The following is a 19,640-nucleotide window of genomic DNA, read 5'->3' as shown; positions in this document are numbered from 1 at the left end:
TCTTTAGCTATTTTATGGTTTAATTAACTCTATTTAAGGAACTAAGTTGCCCCAGCACAGTTTTTAAAAGCTCCTTCAGTCACAGCATCCTGGTGTCAGGTGACAGGTTATTCACTGTAACTGGGAGAATGCAGTGTTTGATATCAACATAGATGTCTTTGATCATCACAGAGCAGAGTTTCCTGGTTGCGTAGCCTTACAAAAAGCCTCTGAGATGTACTTTAGCCCCCCATCTTGTTATGCTACCTTTCTACAGAATTCCAACTGGACAAACCAGCCATGGTGTCCATTGCATGTTTTGAAGAGGAGACTTACAACAAAAACAAAAAAGGACCATTTTGATGAACAACGAATGAGGAAATGGCACAGAGATTGGACAGAGTTGTGAAAGTGTTAACATTCATTCTGGTATGTGAAGGCCACTGTAGTTCCCTGACATACTCGGGAGAGGTGAGTGGAGGAGTCCTCCATTTGTTGCAATCTCTATATTTGTCAGCATAATGTTTGGATATCTTGTTGCCTGACAACATCCCCGCACTGCACACAGGAAGTGACTTATTTCATGTCAAGAGAGACTGAAACAGATTTCAGAAGTGTATTCTACTACTCAAAAACAGCCTCAATGTTTCTGGGCCCGTTTGTCTGTGCTGCTGCTACATACTCAAAAATGCTCCTTCATTTAGTTCCGATAGACTAAGCGTATTTTCAGATGAAGGTTGCAACATACAAATAATGTTAGTCGCGCCATCTCGGGGGTCCAGTACCAGCCTCTATGAATGACTGCCATGAGGAGAATGGTCGTGGGGTTGTTGCTGGTGGATGGCTGGCGTGAAAAATGTTTGCCCCACTTATTATTCAAGCGCCTCCTCCCTCCAAATCCACGGGCTGCTCTTCCCAGACTGGCACACCCACCCTCTCCTCCGTCACTGTGGGAGAGTCAGTTGGGCCTTGTGGGCTTCCTGGTCCTCAGCTCCGCCTCGCCTCGATGTGACCGGACAGGGGAAACACTTCTCAGTTAAAGAACAAAAGCAACAACGGACAGACCGAGGAGGACCACGTAACGACGACTGGACCTCAGCGTACTGAGAAATCCACACCCACCGCCACGAGAATCTGCCGACGATTGAACTCACAAGCAGGGCGACAAACTTGGCCGTCTCGCATCTTTGTAATCCGTCGAGGTGCTTGATAAATAAGACAAGGGTCAAACAGGCAGACTGTATTGTTTCCCGGGGCTTCCTCTCTCAAACTTCGGCCATAAAAAGCACAGTGGTAGAAGAGAAACTCTGGATATCCCCCGATTTCCTTTCGTTCAAACGGACCTCGTGGATAAAGGACTGTTTTGTCATTTTCGGTAAGTTTATTTTTGTGTTTCACTGAAGCGTGTCTGAGGGCGAAGTGCGCCTGTGCAGTGCGAAGCGTTTTAGTTAGTACGCCATAAAGAGGGGGGGAGACACTGGTCTGCTGTCGCCAGTGGCTCAACGAGCAACTTTTACAGCTTTGTCAATCGAAAACGCGCATTTATTGTGTGAAAACACCAAACCGTAATAAAGTAAAAACGTCCAGCTGAGGAAAACCAGCGCATGATCTCATCCCCGTGCTGCTCAGTGTGTCACGGCTGACTAACACAATGATCTCATAACTGTCTGTTTTTGGTACACTTGAACATTTATGTGTAGCTTATGCGACCTCGGCTATGGCGTAACCTCCTGACTAAATGCGCAACATTTCCTCCACTGGCCCAAACCAAGTAAACTCAAAAATACACAGAACGTTGTTATTTATAAAACACAAATGACCGCAGTGTGGATAAAGATGTTAAGTAAAACTGAATCATAATTATCTGTATTTAGCTTTTATAGCCAACTATAAACACATGTTCAAGTCCTGCCTTAACACCTGTTGCTTAAAAAAACCCAATACACATATATTCATTTTGGATGTCTACAGTTCAGTAGAGTCTAGTGTTTGAGTATGACTAATGTGAATCATTTCCCTTGTCCACAGGTTTCTGTTGTGGCATCTGCCTTTCCGAAGAGGCCACACTTTTCTTTCGGGCCGAGTACTTGGAAGTGGAACAAAGCCCGAGTGGGACGGGGTGAGAAAATAGTCTGTGATGGATTTCGCGTAGATACCCATTCCACACGCTCCCACCCCTTTGTGACCAATCCCCCACTACCACAAAACAAAAGTCAGTCACCACACTTTGGGGGGAGGGGAGCCCAGTCTGGACTATACGACTAGTTTCATTGGGAGTTCAGAATAGGAATTCAAAGAAGAAGAGGGGGGAGGGGAAACAGCTGTCATATAATTGACTTTGAGAATGAATTAGAACTCAAAGTTCTTAAAACATCATAATCTTTTCTCCTGGCTGTGCTCTTCACAACATTTACTTTTCTCCCTTTAGTTATCTATGGCGATAGAGCAGTTCAGTTGTTCAAACAAGCAGCAACACACATCAAAAGCTAAATTTGTGAATGTTTTTTTCCATTCCCAGGTGAGAGCTTACTTTGATAACCCAGATGGCAACTTACGGTGAACTTAATGGCAGAAATGGACTACTTTTGGCCATGAAGGAGTCTTTTGAAGGAAAAACAATAAAGACAGAATGTGAAGGAAAGCTTGACGCTAAACGACCCTCCAAGGATTTGTGCCGGTCTTCCAGCTCAGCTGAAAGCAATGCAAGCACTGGGGCTAGTTTTACCACCAACAACAACTCAGTTGTGTGCCTGCCGCTGGTATCAGAGGGACTGAAGTTGGTATGGACACAGTCAGATCAGACCCGTGAACTTGACACAGTTTCAGAGCTTGTGCAAGCCTTCAACTTATTTCCATACCCATCATCTCATGAGGTTAACACCCTGGCCAGGGTATGTGCCTTGCCACTAGACAAAGTTAAGGTGTGGTTTATGGTGCAGAGAATTAAATATGGTATCAGCTGGTCTTCAGAGGAGATAGAGGAGACACGACGAAAGCTAGCAGTACCTGAGCTTTATGATGACTCTACTGAGGCAAAGGAAGAAGCCAAAATAAAGAGCAACAGCATAATACATGAGGAATTGGTAATTGAGGATAAGGACAACAATGAAGTCGGGGGTGTTCTATCGAGCTTCACCCCCCCAAAGAAAAAACCAAAGTCTGAGTCACCAGATTCCTACAAACCAGCCAAACCCACTGTCCCATGTTTCAGTTCCACCCTTCCACCTCCTCAGGATTCATACTACTATCGCCCACCAGCAGACACACCAGCAAGTACAGCTACTGATGTTTCCCTTGACCTCACAGAGCCATCTTCACAACAGCACCGCCATGGGCGCTACAAAAAGTCTAAAGCTCAGCTCGCTGCTCTTCGAAAAAGCTTCCTGAGGGAGAACTGGCCTGCAGAGACAGAGCTGAGACGTTTGCAGGAGGAAACTGGGCTGACCCGCAATGACATTCGTAAATGGTTCAGTGACAGCCGTTATCAGCTTAGGGTTGGCCGAGGAAGTCTGGCAGCAGCCCAGAGCTATTCTCAACACACTGCTGTGGGAGGTAAACATGATCAACAAACTCAACCTCTTCCACTTATAACTGAAAAGACTGGTCAGCTTCAAAGCGTCAAGGGCCAGGAGGGAACCCGTAGCAGTGGAACTGGAAGCTCACATTTCTTTCAGGCCTTTTTGTCAAATAGCCTTGAAGCATTCGAGGACAGGGCTCTTGAGGCAGAAGAGTGTGATGTTATGGAAGAGCTTTCTGGTGACGGGGACAGTTTTAAAGACAAGATACAAAATGAAGAACAGCCATTACAACTGACTAAGGTGTTCAAAATTGAAACACACAGTCCACACAAACCACCAAGTGTATCGAAATCATCTCCTTACTCCTCCCCCTCTGGCAGCCCACCACTGACTAATAAACAACTTTCAAACAGCAGCAACTCAAAGAAGTCTTCACATTCAGCCAAAGCCAGCCCTTCACAAACAGCCTTGCGCATCTCAGGTGCTCCTTCAACTACATCCACGTCCCCTGCTCTCACTCCTGGTGGGCGACCAAGAAAGACCAAGGAGCAGTTGGATCTTTTAAAACAGCATTTCTTAAACTGCCAGTGGCCCAAGAGCGATGATTACACTGAACTTGTGAAGCTCACAGGTTTACCCCGTGCAGATGTTATTCAGTGGTTTGGTGACACACGCTATGCTGTCAAAAATGGCCAGCTGCGCTGGGTGAAAGGGGTCCGTGACCAGTTCTTGGCAGAACTTGCTACCCAGCAGAGTGGCAGTGGCTTAACTAAGGAAAGCAGCTCTGGGACATCTAATCGGGCTGGTGGCAGCCGCAAACGAAAATCTCAGGCAAATGGAACAAGTACAGATACTCCTGATACACAGCCATTGGTCACATATTACCTTTCAAATGGCTCACTACAAGAAAAAGACCTTGACTCTCTATGCAAGAAATCGAGAATGAGCTACCAGCAAGTGCGAGATTGGTTTGCATCCCAGGATGTTGGGGAGACTGACCAACAAGAAGACAGTATTACTGATTGAGACACTGGAAACAGAATTATGAATTGGGCTGTGCGATAAGACCAAACTCTCATTTCATATTCATATAGATTAACATAATAATAAAGCACATTTTTATGTAAATCTAACCAATAAATAAAAGTAAAATTTTGGCATTGCGTAACTGAGGTCAATTGCTATTACCAAATTACAAAGCGCCTATTACTTAAACCATGTTGATTGGGGTCGTGTCATTGCAGGAGTAAATTAAATTTGGCAGCCATTGCTTCCTTCCATCTTTGTTACTGGTTGCCACGTGGTCCGTTAGAAGATGTAAGAACTCTTGCAGCACATGGGAGATTCCTTCTGTACTGTTGGGTGTGATTGGCGTGTCGGTGGTGTGGTGTTGTCGTCCATTCACAAAGTACTTTTTATCTGGTCTGTGTCAGACTTTTCCGACCCACCACTTTCGTGCCACAGATGTAGCCTCTCGTTTAGCTTCCCGTTTTATCTTGATTAGCTGGAGTCCTTATCATGGAGTGAATTCCTATTTTCTTTTACAGATTAACTCTTGTTCATTTTTGTTTGTGCTGCCTTCGGGCAAATGCCTTACCCACATCTGTGTCACCTGGAAGAGTGTAAAGCATCCTCCAAATGGCATTATACAGTAAATTGTCTTAGAGAGTGACTGACAGTTGAACAGTGCAGTAAAATTGGATTTTTTTTGTCACCACATGACATAGCTCATCATATCACACAGCCCTACTTCATAACACTTATTAAAGTAGGTGGAGTGCTCCTTACAGCATTTCCACCAACAAAGCTTTAAGTGGCTTTAAAAGGGCCAGGTTTGTTACATCCAGTCTTCTCAGTACATTCCCTGAATGGGGTGTGTATTTTGAGTATTTGCTGCATTTCCTGCTTATCCTAATGTATTATGACTTGAACTTTGATTGTGTTGCTGTAAATAGAACAGTAAATTGTACACTGGTTTGCGATATTTTTGAGCTTATTTTTGTTTAGAGATCACTACTTCAGATTTTCTTTTGTTAGTATGCTGTTGTAGCGGTATAATTTAAACTGGTTGTACTTTTGGTACCTGACCATAGCAGTGAGTAACTGCTCCAGAAAACGTCTGTGCTCATGAATTTGTTGACTGATCAAGTGTCATCATTCCTTTACAGCCAGTATCTTCCTGTCATGAAAAGCACACTGGACATGTACACTTTAAATTGACATCTTGCACTTTGGTTTCAGGCCCTGCTGCCATTATGTTTATTAAATACAATTATTTCACAAAATTTAAATTTCCTAAATGGACAGTGTTATTGGTCCGATTACACTGATACCATGGCTCATGTCTTAAGAATACTGAGAATGTTTCATCAGATTCTATTTGTATCTCTGAAACACATTCCTCTTTTTTTTTTTTTAGTTATTGTAATATTTGAGTTAGAATTTCCATACTTTGCTTGTCATACGCATTTAGCTGCACCATTTCTTTACAGTAAATGTTAGCAGTACTAGGAAAGCAGCAACATGCAGAGAGTCAGAGTTATCTATATCAATTTTAATGTGCACTCATAGATTTAGTCAGTATTTTTATATCTCTTTTGTCTTAATTAGTCTATAGAGCATGATTTCATCGTTTGAAATAAAGACAAAGTAGATAAGATGACTCATGGGGTCCATGTACTGTTTAAGATTTGAAAAGGGTTTGAATCCAAAGGTAAATTGCCATTCTGTCACATTACGAATTATAGCACAAGCATTTGGGTTATTAGTACATTTATTTATTAGTAATTCCTACATTATTGTGTCTTGCGAAAAGAAAAATAAACTCTGTTCCCAAAATACTTCTAAGTTGACTTGCAGAGGGTGAAGTTGGCTTTATACAGAGCCCGGGTTTAATACCGTGGAAAAGTCTGTACAGGGGTTAGCTGACCAAGCAGTGTGAATCACTGTACCGGTTAAGAAAAGTGTTCTGCTGTGTGGAAATGTCCTTAACACTTAACCCACATTTTCCTGTATATGTGTTTTCGATGTATTTTTTACTGATTGAAAAAAAAAATCTCATTTGCACAATTATGTCACTGGAAACCAGTAAAAGATTTGCATTTATAATCGTGTGCCAGCAATGTTTTGTGTGTGTGCTGTGGTGAATCCAGCTGACTGTCATTGAAACTCAAACAAATGAGTATCACATTTGTAGTGTGAGCATAAACCAAGTTGAGGAAATTATTCTGCACAAAGCTACTGTTAAAACTATTAAATAAATAAAAGGAAGATGAGCATGAATCAACTACTGACCAAAAGAACGTAGTTGTTTAATTGCCAAACAATGCAAATTGTGATATCACTATTGCATCCATGTAAACGTACAGTAGTAATTATAAAAAAATAACCTATAAACAATGTTCAAGATATTTAATCACTCACCAACTGCTTTTAATCACAAAAAAGATTGTATCTCTGAACAAAACAGTTTTCATGGAACAGAAGGAGCAGTGACATTTAACTAACATCTGGGAGAGTGTATTGAAAATCCATTCATGAACTGAAACTGGAAAGCAGGAGTCTGATGCTGAGTCCTGAGGATAACAATAGTGTGACTCAGCAAATACCCGGGAAAAGCTACTCGTCGTGACTGTTAAGAAATATGACGTGGCATAAGTTATTTGGAAATAATTTCTTACCTTGTAGAGGTGCCGAAGGCTGTGGGTGTTCCTTTTTAAAATGGGAAAAATGATAGTTTAGATTCCACTTTGATTAAGGAAAATAACAGTCCATGTAAAATGATCTACTGCAAGTAAAGGTGTACGACCACACTTACGGTGCACATGTTCAAGAAGAGAGCCATTGCTGGAAAGCGAGGTAACTGATCCAGGAGTCTGACAAACAACATAAAGAGGGTAGAGAAATGTTTTCTTAAAACTAAAGGCCTCCAGTTCTGCTCTAAAATTTAAATAACGTAATATGTAACAACATCTAAGTTTAATTATTGTATTGTGTAATACATTCTTAAGCTTGGAGAAGGCAATCTTCATTTCACTGGCTTCATAAAAAGATAGAGTACCCTCCATCTCTCTGACAACAAAATGTCTGCATTATATATTCCTTTTAATTCCACTATTTTAATCCCAACATGTATAATGACAGAAACTATGAAGCCAATGTGAGTGTGAGACTTGCATTGCGAGAGGAGAGACTGGGACCTCTGTCTCTGGTCCACCCCTGGGACTCAGCTGAGCTAAAGTGAGTGAAGACAAGACAACATGTTTGAGGATTAAGGTTGTTGGTTTTTTTTTTTTTTTTTTTTTTTAAATGAAGATGTGTAGCAAATAAAGCATGAAATGCACACCTCACTGTTCTTGAACGAGGGGTAACTGCAAAAAGGAAAAACATGGAGGGATTTCTTACAATGTCAATACACTCCCCTGTCCCACAAGATTACATTTTTTTTATCCTGAATCCAGATCCATGTACAGATCACTACTAAAAATTAATAATTAATTCTTTGGGCCATAACATACATTCCTGGAAAACTTGTATCAAAATACATCTATGAAATAATGCTCATAAACAGACTGTGGTACACAGTGGGGATTAGTGGCTGGCACTGATGCCGTGCAGCAAAAAGACCTGGGTTTACAACCCAGTTTTCTGCATGGAGTTTGCATGTTCTCCCAGTGTGTGGGTGGGTTTTCTCCAGGTTTTCCAGTTTACCTCCCACAGTCCAAAAGCATGCAGAAGTTAATTGGACACTCTAAATTGACCCTAGCTGAACGTAAGAGTGAATATGTGTGTTAGCCCTGCAATGGACTGGCAACCCTGTGATCCTCATGTGGAAATTAAAACGGTAGACAACGAATGAGTGAACAGACGGATAAACAAACACGGAAGGGATTCTAACCTCATTGGCTGAGGTAAAAAGATGTAATGAGTGAACTTTAATTTGGGTTTACCTCGGGAGGTGACAGCCACAGGGAATGTCATCTTTTGAGCACTGTATAGAAAAACATAAATGATATATTACATTATATTAGGTTTTTCAACCACATTTGAAAACAGACATGTTCAATGATACATTGGCCTTTACCCATCTGTCTGAAGTTGTCCTGGAGAAACCTTTGTCAAGGACACATTGTAGAGGAAATGTTATAAATCTAATACACCACAAGGACATTATATTGTAAGAAACCTGAATTGCACTGACCCTCCTCTGAGAAAGTGGCTTTTTTAATTTGGCGTTTTCTCTTTTCAGCTCTAAGAGTTGCTTTTTCAGGACACCATTCTCTCTTTCCAGCTCTGACAGTTGCCTTGTGATTACAATATAGAGTTGTAATCATGGTTTTATTAATACAGCCGTGGAGGAATAACAGTGGATGTTGATATCACCTGTCGCCCTGCTCAGTGACTTCCTTCAGACGCCTTTCTAGTTCCACAGACTTGTGCTTTAAGTGCATTGCGATTCTTTCCATCTGCTTCTGCTGGAAAAGTGCAATCTAAGGGAGAGGACGTCACGATTATTGAAAACTTCAGTCTTAACGAATGATTCTGTAAAAATATTCTTGCTAACGGACATTCACAAAGCTCACAGATCCTCAGATGATCTTACATGTGAAGGTAAAGCTTTTGATCTTTGACTCTCATGTTTAAGTACTCAATGGTTATTTAACTGACTGGTGGCTCTGACATTCAAAGTAGCAATTAAAAGGTAAAGAAGCAAAGGAGTGTGGGACAGACCTGTAATATGTGCGCCAGGCGTGACTCCATCAGTTTCACTGGGTCTTTGAAAAACACCTTTTCCTGTGGCTTCATCTAAAACAGAAATGTAGGCAGATATAGTTATGGGCTGACAGTATGATACAAGGCACTGGACAGTAACATGAAGTAAATATATCAAAACTGACTAACCTTATCAGTGATAGGCAGATAACGGCAGTCAGAGCCACATACACTGCACTGCTCTGAGGGGAGAGGGGCAAAAGAAGCCTGAGCAATGACAGTAGACAATCGTGTTATAAGAAAAAGACAATTAACTCACACGGAGAACATCGAATGCAAGTGTCTTACTTGATGTAATACATGATTCACAGCAGATGTGGCCACAGCTGCTAACAGCGAATGACGCTGCTCTCCTGGTGAAGCACTTGTTACAGTGGAACCAGTCCATATGGGATCCCTCTGTATTCACAGTTCACAACATGAACATTTTATTTATTTAACCATAGGATCTTAAAGAGATAGTTTCGTATTTTATGAGTGTGATTGTATGAGGAACACCTAGACAGTACAGGTATTAGGAGCCAGCCTGAGACACAGACACACAGCCACATAATAAAAGGCTTACTTAATAAAATATTCACCTGCTTAAATCTACAATATGATTTTTGACCAAATGCCAAAATCCACAGGGACTGGTTGATCCTTTACTGCTTGAGTGACACAAACTTACCAAATGAGGCAGCTGTAGACAAACAGCTCCCATGTCCTAACAAGCTTAAATCGCATATATTCTCTATGGTCTTTGGTGTGGAGGAGTGACAAGTTTCCTTCCAAGAGTTCACTTTCCAGCAGAAAAAGCTTGTCAACCAGCGAGTTAAAGCAGACAACATATACTTAAGGAATCATAGACGTGAGCAGGTGTAAATTTTATTTTATTAAGTCCCAGCTGGCATGTCTTCAGTGAGGGTGAGCACCCGTGTCTAAGGGTGGTTCCTCGCACCAACAGCACACAAGGTGCTGACTGTGTGTCAGTACCTATGGTAAGCTTTTTTTTTAACATTTAATCGCCAAGTTTTACTGTCTGGAATTACCATGACAAGTACAGATTGTCATTATAAACCTCATGCATATGAATGGTAAAAGTGACATGTCAGGAGTGAATATGCTGTCTACCAGTTAAATGTTAAAACCACTTGCCATACAATACCTCATTAAAAAACGAAAAAGAAAAATAGAAATGACTGATCACTATAGTATGTGGTAAAAATATACTGAACATTTGGAAAAAAATGAAATTGAAATTATGCTATGCATACATTTTGGATGATCATATTTCAAGATAATACAGAATATTAAATGAAGTTACAGTACAAGGTGCTGCGCGAATAGTGGGGAAATGTAAAGTGAAACAAGCAGAACACAACGAAACATTAAAGTAAAATCAATGAAAGCTCAACAGATGAAATCATTGACTTGTGTACCACCAATTCATTTCTAATGTTAACCACATCTTACCTCAAACTAGTTCCACAGAAAAGTGGCTCTGCCTCATTAGGACCAGGTTTTACCATAACTATGGTCCTGACAAGGTCAGTGTTTATACCAGAAAATGTACCAACGAGTTCACACACACGACGCTATAGTTTATAGTTCTTGTATGTTTGCTAACGCGCTAGCTTAAACCGCGTCAGAGTGTTGTGTGGCACTGAAAATCAGAATATAACTGGGAAAAACGGTTTATAACATAACCGTTTTCTTACCTGTGACGTGTTCAAGTTAAGCAGCTTAGTTCTCTGGAACAGTGAGGTCTAACTCCTGAAGGTATTTTTAATAAGGCAAAGCTAAAGCCTACAACAACAAATCCTGCTGTTGAATGTCAGTCAAACTTTAGCCAACTATAGAAATACAAAACATTGACTTATCATAAATAAAACTTTACTTCCCGTTTCCTTTGTAATATTTCAAACCTGTTGAGACTGTTTGGAACTACAACAGAATGAATAAATATTGTTTTGAATAGTGAAATATGAAAATCTGACATTTGCATTTCATGAAAATATTAAAAACTTGCACTGTCCTTCATAAACTTAATCTACAAATATTGTAAAGACAGTCAGTTTTAAGTGTATTGAAGACATGACCAATGAAGTTTGTAAACATTTTCTTTTAATTGCCACACATCTGAAATGCAGACATTTAAGCTTTTAGAAGCCTGACAACACTAAAAACTCAGACTGAAGCAGGTTGGCAATACGATGGATTCAGTTGTGCAGAGGGGAAAATAAAGTTCAAAGCACAAATAAATCTTGTGCAATGTCAAAAACCAGGCAGCGTCACTTGGTTGCTTCAGGACTCTGTGATGGTGAAAGGCCCAAGGACTGCTCCATGTACAATACCAAGTTTACCTATAAAACAAGCACATTTAGTCTAGTAAAATAAAAACTACTTTAAATCCAGATATTGCACAGAAACTGTACATACCCAACCCTGTGCTCCTTATTTTCCTAGACCCGCAGCTTGAGTCACAGCAGTCACACAGATTGCTGTATTCAGGGTTATCCAGAAGCTCCCAGCTGATGGGAGAAAAGTGATTAGTTGTGTACAGAACATTTGTGTGCGTGTATATAAATATAAAAACCTGTACCACCATGAGTCAAAGCATCTTACCCCTGATCTCTGACATAGTGGCAGGCCTTCTTTGTGTTGTCTAGACCCATGGGATCCCAAGCCACAAGTTTGCAATGGAGATACACCTGTTGGGAGTGTCAAAATAGGTTTTCCAGGGCATTAAAGCATGTCACGTTGCAGTATTTACAAATTAAGCCATCTATTTGATGATATTTTACCTGTTCTCCAAGACCAAACCTGAAGGCTTGAAGGGATAGTTTGATCTCAGATGATTTCTGCCTTGGTTCAAATTTTGAGAGGGAGATCTTACTGTCCACAAGACATCTGCACGTTGGAGAGAATGCATGCAGTGCTTTTAGCAAAAGACACTAAAGAAGTTGGTAAGCAAATGTTCATATTTTCCTTATGACAAAGAGTACCCCTTATTTGTGATTATTGTATGCAAGTTGCTTTCAGGGTGCAGCTCTGGTGTAGCAGCAGCAACACATTCCTCAAGAAGCAGCAGTAACGGCTGATGGGTCGCTTGCTCCACACTGGCCATGATTGGGATGAAGGAGCCCAGAGGGAAACTTGTCAACACAGCAGGTCCTGAGAAGTCACCTTGTATGAGAAAACAGACCGATGTAGGTCAGAATTACAGTCACCACCATTTCCAGAGATGGTGTTTTGTGTTCCGACTACTACCGTTCATAAGTCCAGCATGGAAAACTAGATCTCCTTGACCATGCGTGTTAAACACGGGTTGGTAAATGAATGGGTACCAGTCTTTAGGCCTGTATAAAAAAAAAAAAAAAAAAAAGACAGATCAAGTACAGCAACTACTACACTTAACATGAGCATTTGCAGTACAGTAGACAAGATTTTGGCATAATTGACCATTTCCATGAATAACCGTTCAGCATGATCGTAAGTGCAAGAGTGACAGAACTACATCTCCTGTATGTGCCATTTAGAGCCTCAAACCTGTAACATGAGGGGAGGATTTGACTAATTAGATCATAGGGCAGTCCAGGGTGACAGTTTTTAACCCAAACATTTACGTTCTTGCTTTTGCAGCAAATAAGAGGTCCATGCTAAATGCCGCCACAAGTTCGAATGAAACGGAGCCAGTAGTTGTTTTCAAACTCTTTTGGGGGATCTGAAACAATAGGGGTAATGTCTAGAACATTAGATGTATTTTTAAGCAAATGTAGTGTGGAAGTTGCCCTAAAAGGATGAATAAGAAACCCCTTAAAAATGTGACAATATCAGTGTATCAGAAACAGAAAGATGCCCCAAGTCATCTATTGCATAAGAAACAAGCATCTGAAATACATCTGCTTTAAATTCCCCCTGAGCATAAATACAAACCTATCATATGTACAAGCAACTGGGTGACTGAAGGAGTGTATACGAGACTCGGGGGTAGAAATGTAGGTCAGGTTGTTGGCGTATATCAGATGATCCCCAGTGACCTACAAGGGAGACGAGAGTCACTAAGCTGCACAAGAATAGTTTGCTTACAAAGCCAAGTTCCAAGTATCGTACCCACCAGTCTGCTGAAGTAACAGTCACTGAAGTCCACGCTGAAAACAACCTCCCTGGCCGTGATGCTGGTGGGGAAACAGCTACCAAGACGAAAGAGGGACAAGTCGACATGGCTTCTGCTCTCTGTCCACACCAGCGTCACAAAATCAAGCCTACAGTCCAGCTTCATGTCTGTCAGAGAGAGAGAGAGGAAAAAAAAAGAAGAAAGTATGCATTTAAAGAATAAAACATGCTTATAATAAAAAAAAAAAATATATAACTTGCACTGGTTTGTTGGAACATTACCTGCATAAACTGAAATAGTGATGAGACTCAAGAGAAGCGCACCTTGCCAAAAGGAAGCCATCATGACTGAACACACAAACAACAAAACACAAGACACTTTTATTGCTTCTAACTGGAGGCTCATTAATCAAGCTGAACGTCTTTCACCTGGTGTGTGTCCACGCGCTCAGGTGCAGCGGCCACTGGCCTAATTACAACAACCTGGGGACACACTCAGTGTTACAATGTAACAAAGTTCAAATACTACAAAAATCACGTATCTGTATGTATGAGTAGTGGTCTGTATTTATATAGAGCGTTTCTGGTCTTGATGAACTGCCTTACACTGCCATTTTGCCATTCACTCATTCACACATCTCTATGCTTTGCGGTGCAGAGCCAGGAAATGAACCCACAGCCTTCCAGTTGAAAGACAACTCGCCCCAACCTAACTCCTCACTTTTACTATCAAAAAATGACTTTTGATACTTAAGTACAATAAATGTCATATACTTTAAGACTTGTATTTCATATAAAAAGTGACTTCAACTTCTACCAAAGTCATTTTCTGGTAACATATTTGTAACTTTTACTCAAGTATTCTTTAAGTGCTTTATACAAGACTGGACACTACACAATGTTCAGTTGTTACTGATTTTGAAAAGTTTAACTGATTGGTTTTAAGCATATTTAGCAATATTTTTTATACACTACAGACATGATCCGTCAAACCAACTGAACGCACCAAACTCACAAGATTGACCACATCTGCGACACCCTGAGATGTGGGTTTGAGAAGGTGTTAGAAATGTTCAAAAATGCATCACCTAGTCTGAGCTGTGACATGTAAGTGTGAATACCAGTAAGGTATTTTATAACTGATAACTTTAAACAGCAATATATATAGTTGTAGTTATAGTGCAGCTGCATTTAAGTTCTGTGGATTTTGTCCATAATCAACCTTAAACTGCTCCAGCAGTCAAAGCAACAGTATCCTGGTTTAATGGCAGCATAATGAGGACAAAGTTGATTTAAAAAAAAAGACTTAATTACAGATCATAACAGAAGCTTAAACCAGTTTTATTGCACATCAGAACACAAACCATTACATTTTTGGTAATGGATACAAACTACAGTTTGTATTAAAGCTGAAAACATAAGACCACACCATGCTGAAACAACATTTTGATGAGATTTGATCATGATGGAGAACTGTGATCTGCTCCCAGCCCTTCTGTTGTGCAGGATTATCAATGTGTCTCCATCTGTTCAGACGAGAACATCCTGTGGAAGAAAAGAGTTTTAAAGTCAAGTCTTTGTGTTCAGTGTTAACAGGAGATCCAGGACACAACAAAATGTTAAAATTGAGTGGTTTAATTATTACACCTGAGAGACTGATTTGTTGTTGTGCTCCACTATGATCAGAGGTCCCAGTACAGAATGTGTGCGACTGTGGTCATGGGATTCTGGGAAACAATACAGAGGTAATTAGTGAGAGCAGCTTTAAAGAGAGTTCCATCTATAAATATCCAAAGTTGACATTAAATGATACCCCATTCAAGTCCTCTTCTGGAACGGGACTTGCAGGTTGAATCACAACAGCTACATAGGGAGCTCTGAAACGGGTCGTCGAGTAGTTCCCAGCTGAGAAAAGAGAAATAATATCGGGGGGGGGGGGGAGAACTTCATAGATATTCTGCATAAAAGAGAAAATGTTTTAAAGACTACCAAGTTAAACCAAACATGAATTACCTCCCACTTTCTTTTACATAATGGCAGGCTTTCTTGCCCTCATCGAAAACCTCAGGATCCCATACAACCAGCTTACAGTGAATGTACACCTGAGGAGCACATAACAGTGGTCAATCTACTTTTGTTTCAACAATATTTAATCTGCCCATTTACCCCCGCCCTCACCTCCTCGCCAAGATTAAATTTAAAGGACTGCAGGTAGAGGATGATGGCAGATGAGTGGTAGCGAGGAAGGAACATGGAGCTTCCCCTCTTGCTTTCCAAGAGGCATCTGAAAAAAAAAAAGATTTAATCTCAGGTTAGCAATACAACTTCTTTCAGTACAATCACAACTACTAACCTGTATTTGAAACCTACCCCTTATTGTTAATGATGGGGTAAACCTGGCTGCCGGGCTTCAGCTCTGGTGTAGAGGCTGCCACACATTGCTCCATGAGCAGGAGCAGAGGTTGATGGGATTTCTGCTCCACTGCTGCCCATATTGGCATGAAAGAACCCAGGGGGATTACGTTGGTCTCAGCCACACCTGTCAATTGCTCTGTAGGATGATATACATTTAAGAAAAGAGGGGCTCAGAATACATCTTTGAAATAGCTTGTGCTGTATTTGGCAGAATGAGGACTCACCGTTTAGTAGGGACATGTGGATCACCAGCCCACCTCGGCCTGCAGAAACACCTGACCCAGGGTTCAGGAATGTAGGGATCCATGTCTCAGGTCTGAAACATGACAGTAATGTTCTTCATCACAGATTGTCCTTTTGAAATATAATTTAACCTACTCAGAAAAACCTACCTTTTTTGAACACACTCAATGGGATACACAAATGATGCAGGTTTTGTCCTCGCTTGTGGCCTGTAAGTCAGCTCATTTTGATATTTAATGTGTTTCCCTTTAATCTGTAGAGTAGAAAAGAGGGTTAATAAAGTACTTCAGTGGCCAAAATCTTAAATAAGATCTTAAATAACTTTATTTACCAGTTTTTTAAACTTGCACTCCGCAAACGTGTAGTCAAACTGTGCTTCCCCCTCACCGGTGGGCAGAACATTCAGGTGAGATACCATGCAGGTGCCCAGGAAGAGACGAGCCGAAAATGGCACCAACTCTGCACTGATCTTCCATTTGATTTTCACCGAGTCTTTTTCACAAACCACGTCAATATCTGCAAACGTTAATGTTTTCGGTCAGCATAAATGTTGAAAGAGTGTAACACTGAGGTTGGCAAAAACAGACACAAGTCTGAAGAATACCTGCACAAGTGACAGTCGATGCAAAAATAGCCAGGATTACCACACCCAGGTACAGATGAGTCACCATGATTAATAATCAAAGGCCACCTGGAAGTGGGGTGCTATATAGACTTCCTGCCTAATCAGCGTAACAGTCAACATCCGTGTAAAACAAGCTGGGATGTTTTTTTTTTTTTTTGCATTCTTGTTATTTAACATGACCTTTCTGACACTTATTTAGTAAATTGGTCTTTGGTGTATCTGCATTTTAATCATACTTTATACTTAACAACCTTGTAGATAGTAAAGCTGCAACAAACGATTAATCTGTCGATTATTTACCTTGATTAATTAAAGTACTTGTTTGGTTTGTAAAATGTCAGAAAATGTTGATCGGTGTTTACCAAACGTGGAAATGATGATGTTCTCGAATGTCTTGTTTTGTCCACAAACCAAAAATGATTCAGTTTTAAAGATTTCTTTGTTGTATGGAACAAAGAAACCAGAAGATATTCACATGTAAGTAGCAGAGAAATCAGAAAGCTTGTATTAGTCATTGAAATAACACTCATCCAATTCATCGATTATCAAAATAGATGACAATTAATCATCGATTAATCAAATAATCATTGCAGCCCTAGTAACTAATAGAGTTATTGTAGTTTTTAAGTCTTTAACTATTTACAAAATATAATTCCCCAGTACAACACCAAAAGTTGTTTACACATTAATGCATCAAAGTAAAAAAAGAAGTACAATGCATAATAATGACACTTTAGTTTTTAGAAGGGTTTATGGTTTTATTAAAGAGAATGGAACCTCCGTCGCCGCCGTGACATCCGGAACGTTTAGTGTGCTACACAGGAAGTAAACTCAAGCTAGTTACAAGCTGGTTGTACTCCGCAAATTCACTGCGTATTTTGGAGATTAAACATTTGATATCATTGTCACTTACGTAAAACCATCATTTATTCACCATGCTGATCAAAGTAAAGGTAAGACCGCCATTTTATGAACGAGAGAACTTTTCCCTCCCACGTCTGCTGTAGCCCACTTATCATTATATTCTGAGTGTATCTCATTTTGTATTCAACGGCTATACTTTTCAACGGTCTTTGGTTCAGGGTTAGATAAAGCTAAGAGTTTCTTATTAACGTCATGATCTATGGGTCATACTTGTCACCCTGTATTGACTAAAACGTAAACACCGACTGAAATGAGCTTATTCATGGCCCGGTGTTGTATCGAGTCGAAAGCGTTTTCTCAATAAAATGTTGCTTACGTTACCGGTTAAAACGTTATTATTATTGTTACAACAATAACATAACGTACTACAGGTTCAACATTTTTGAGAATATTTAAAAGGGAAAAAAGAGAAATGATCAATTGTATTTGTATAACGCCAAATGACAACATACATGATATCAAGGTACTGTTCATAGACAGCGTTAAAGAGAGCAGAGAAACCCAAAACAAATCACACAATCAGCGAACACTAGGCATCCGTGGAGAGAAAAAAAACTGCCTTTTAACAGGAAGAAATCTCTGACAGAAGCAGACTCCAAGATGTGCAGCCATCTGCCCCATCCAGCCTTCACCTTGAGGTGAAATGAACAGAGGAAAGAATAGGGGAGAAAGGGAGGGAGGTGAGGTACAGAAGAGAAAGACCGGGAGCAGATCTGTAACAGTTGTGTCAAGTTATCAGTTTATTTAGATGGTTCTGAATCAGTTATGACATGTATGTAGAACTACAATGTCATTGCTACAATCAGCAGCAGAGATTGATAAAGAATTATACTGATATCAACTTTAATTATAGCATAACAATAAATGTGATGATATGAATGATAATAATAGCCTCGAAACAGGGTCTGGATCCTGCAAGATGAGGACAGAGAGGACAGGAACGAAAGACACAAACTAGGGAGAGAGAACAAGGTTAATGACATATAATGAAGTCATATTCATACACTGAGTGTGAGTGCACCACAGGAATTCCCCCATATAAATAAGATCATTGTCTTATCAATTAGTAACATTTTTTCTCCTTTCATATTTTAGCAACAATGGAAAGTCACTACAATTGACCTATTGTGAGTGATATTTATCGTGATGCATAATAATATTGTATTTAGTGTACCTCGCAATATGTAACGATATGCGGTCCACAGTATGAAGCTTCTTTGATAATCAGTATATTGAAATTGTGTAACGTTTGTTCTCCTGCTCAAAGAAACCCACGCTGTGGCTTATTTGATTATGCTGATGGTGTTTTTCAGACTCTCACAGGAAAAGAAATAGAGATCGACATTGAGCCCACAGATAAAGTGAGTACATGAAATAAAATGTCCCTATAACAAAGAGCAAAAAAAAAGTTTTTAACTTTAACTCCCAAATCACTGCATTGTGTGTGCCTTGTTTGTGTACATCAAGGTGGAGCGAATTAAAGAAAGGGTAGAGGAGAAGGAAGGGATCCCCCCACAGCAACAAAGACTCATCTACAGTGGAAAACAGATGTGAGTGACATTTATCTCGCTGTTGTAGTGACATAGATGTCCGATGACCTTGTTGTGATGGATAATGTGTTGTTTTGCCATCAGGAATGATGAGAAGACAGCTGCAGACTACAAGATCCAGGGAGGCTCAGTGCTCCATCTCGTGTTGGCACTAAGAGGAGGATCAGCGGTCAACAGTCCAGCCAGCACACGCCCTTTGTCCTTGTTATGAGTCACCGCTATCATGTGGCCAGCTGAGTGTCAACAGTCGTGGTGTCCCGTCACCGTCTGACCATGCTCCAAAACGGAAATTTGAAATCCCATGCTCCCCAGGCTGTCGCAAACAAACAAAAACAAGAACCAACACGAAAGGATGTTCTTATTCTAATGTCTATCTCTTTTTGTAAAATTTCATTGGCTTTCTGAGTTTGATCAGTTGATGCAGGCACCCATGCAGTACAAGAGACAGTGTGAGAACTCTTTTTTTCCTTGTGAATAAATGCTGAAGTTAATTTAAGCTTTGTCCTCGGATATACA

General features: G+C 40.3%; 5 protein-coding genes across 9 annotated transcripts; 2 read left to right on the top strand and 3 right to left on the bottom strand.

The window, feature by feature from the left end:
* Nucleotides 1-248: 248 nt before the first annotated feature.
* On the top strand, nt 249-6,605 carry homeza (homeobox and leucine zipper encoding a). 2 transcript variants are annotated; one of them, XM_058625868.1, is made up of 3 exons: nt 249-1,354; nt 2,008-2,191; nt 2,498-6,605. In XM_058625868.1, exon 3 carries the CDS (start codon nt 2,523-2,525, stop codon nt 4,521-4,523), a length of 2,001 nt encoding a protein of 666 aa, XP_058481851.1. In that variant the 5' UTR covers nt 249-1,354; nt 2,008-2,191; nt 2,498-2,522; the 3' UTR covers nt 4,524-6,605. The 2 variants fall into 2 exon arrangements, with proteins under 2 accessions (XP_058481851.1, XP_058481841.1); XM_058625858.1 differs by having other exon boundaries at nt 250-1,354; nt 2,008-2,098.
* Nucleotides 6,606-6,787: 182 nt separating this feature from the next.
* On the bottom strand, nt 6,788-11,095 carry LOC131457096 (RING finger protein 212B-like). Of its 4 annotated transcripts, none has more exons than XM_058625911.1 (13): nt 10,970-11,095; nt 9,558-9,668; nt 9,399-9,451; nt 9,228-9,302; nt 8,880-8,986; nt 8,698-8,800; nt 8,581-8,609; nt 8,447-8,487; nt 7,843-7,867; nt 7,674-7,731; nt 7,315-7,372; nt 7,178-7,208; nt 6,788-7,072 (listed from the first exon to the last, which is right to left on the bottom strand). In XM_058625911.1, the coding sequence occupies exons 2-13, from the start codon at nt 9,655-9,657 to the stop codon at nt 7,000-7,002; spliced, it is 753 nt and encodes a 250-aa protein (XP_058481894.1). In that variant the 5' UTR covers nt 9,658-9,668; nt 10,970-11,095; the 3' UTR covers nt 6,788-6,999. The 4 variants fall into 4 exon arrangements, with proteins under 4 accessions (XP_058481894.1, XP_058481886.1, XP_058481901.1 ...); XM_058625903.1 differs by lacking the exon at nt 10,970-11,095 and adding an exon at nt 10,725-10,898; XM_058625918.1 differs by lacking the exons at nt 7,843-7,867; nt 10,970-11,095 and adding an exon at nt 10,725-10,898.
* A 288-nt stretch (nt 11,096-11,383) lies between these two features.
* On the bottom strand, nt 11,384-13,729 carry LOC131466582 (uncharacterized). Its single transcript, XM_058639924.1, has 9 exons — nt 13,650-13,729; nt 13,369-13,535; nt 13,188-13,291; nt 12,522-12,610; nt 12,257-12,437; nt 12,056-12,161; nt 11,877-11,962; nt 11,691-11,782; nt 11,384-11,614 (listed from the first exon to the last, which is right to left on the bottom strand). The coding sequence occupies exons 1-9, from the start codon at nt 13,711-13,713 to the stop codon at nt 11,556-11,558; spliced, it is 948 nt and encodes a 315-aa protein (XP_058495907.1). The 5' UTR covers nt 13,714-13,729; the 3' UTR covers nt 11,384-11,555.
* Nucleotides 13,730-14,693: 964 nt separating this feature from the next.
* LOC131467066 (zona pellucida sperm-binding protein 3-like) lies at nt 14,694-16,696 on the bottom strand. Its single transcript, XM_058640788.1, has 10 exons — nt 16,630-16,696; nt 16,357-16,541; nt 16,175-16,278; nt 16,007-16,098; nt 15,738-15,918; nt 15,546-15,651; nt 15,381-15,469; nt 15,181-15,272; nt 15,015-15,094; nt 14,694-14,912 (listed from the first exon to the last, which is right to left on the bottom strand). Exons 1-10 carry the CDS (start codon nt 16,694-16,696, stop codon nt 14,898-14,900), a joined length of 1,011 nt encoding a protein of 336 aa, XP_058496771.1. The 3' UTR covers nt 14,694-14,897.
* A 749-nt stretch (nt 16,697-17,445) lies between these two features.
* On the top strand, nt 17,446-19,615 carry nedd8l (NEDD8 ubiquitin like modifier, like). The gene is made up of 4 exons (XM_058639411.1): nt 17,446-17,603; nt 18,888-18,935; nt 19,042-19,124; nt 19,209-19,615. The coding sequence occupies exons 1-4, from the start codon at nt 17,586-17,588 to the stop codon at nt 19,333-19,335; spliced, it is 276 nt and encodes a 91-aa protein (XP_058495394.1). The 5' UTR covers nt 17,446-17,585; the 3' UTR covers nt 19,336-19,615.
* Nucleotides 19,616-19,640: the final 25 nt, after the last annotated feature.

This window comes from Solea solea, chromosome 1, assembly GCF_958295425.1.
Source record: "Solea solea chromosome 1, fSolSol10.1, whole genome shotgun sequence".
NCBI classification, from domain to species: Eukaryota; Metazoa; Chordata; class Actinopteri; order Pleuronectiformes; family Soleidae; genus Solea; species Solea solea.
This window is presented reverse-complemented; position numbering and strand designations above follow the sequence as displayed.

Coding starts and splice junctions, on each gene's coding strand:
- homeza (XM_058625868.1), top strand. CDS start 2,523: ATGGCAACTTACGGTGAACTTAATGGCAGAAATGGACTACTTTTGGCC.
- LOC131457096 (XM_058625911.1), bottom strand. CDS start 9,657: ATGGACTGGTTCCACTGTAACAAGTGCTTCACCAGGAGAGCAGCGTCA. Junction 9,452..9,557: donor TGAATCATGTATTACATCAA/GTAAGACACTTG, acceptor CTCTCCCCTCAG/AGCAGTGCAGTGTATGTGGC. Junction 9,303..9,398: donor ATCTGCCTATCACTGATAAG/GTTAGTCAGTTT, acceptor TTTCTGTTTTAG/ATGAAGCCACAGGAAAAGGT.
- LOC131466582 (XM_058639924.1), bottom strand. CDS start 13,713: ATGATGGCTTCCTTTTGGCAAGGTGCGCTTCTCTTGAGTCTCATCACT. Junction 12,438..12,521: donor CCATGCTGGACTTATGAACG/GTAGTAGTCGGA, acceptor TTCTCATACAAG/GTGACTTCTCAGGACCTGCT. Junction 11,963..12,055: donor GGTTTGGTCTTGGAGAACAG/GTAAAATATCAT, acceptor CACTCCCAACAG/GTGTATCTCCATTGCAAACT.
- LOC131467066 (XM_058640788.1), bottom strand. CDS start 16,696: ATGGTGACTCATCTGTACCTGGGTGTGGTAATCCTGGCTATTTTTGCA. Junction 16,542..16,629: donor ATCGACTGTCACTTGTGCAG/GTATTCTTCAGA, acceptor TAACGTTTGCAG/ATATTGACGTGGTTTGTGAA. Junction 15,273..15,380: donor TATGTAAAAGAAAGTGGGAG/GTAATTCATGTT, acceptor CTCTTTTCTCAG/CTGGGAACTACTCGACGACC.
- nedd8l (XM_058639411.1), top strand. Junction 18,936..19,041: donor ACATTGAGCCCACAGATAAA/GTGAGTACATGA, acceptor GTGTACATCAAG/GTGGAGCGAATTAAAGAAAG. Junction 19,125..19,208: donor ATCTACAGTGGAAAACAGAT/GTGAGTGACATT, acceptor TTTTGCCATCAG/GAATGATGAGAAGACAGCTG.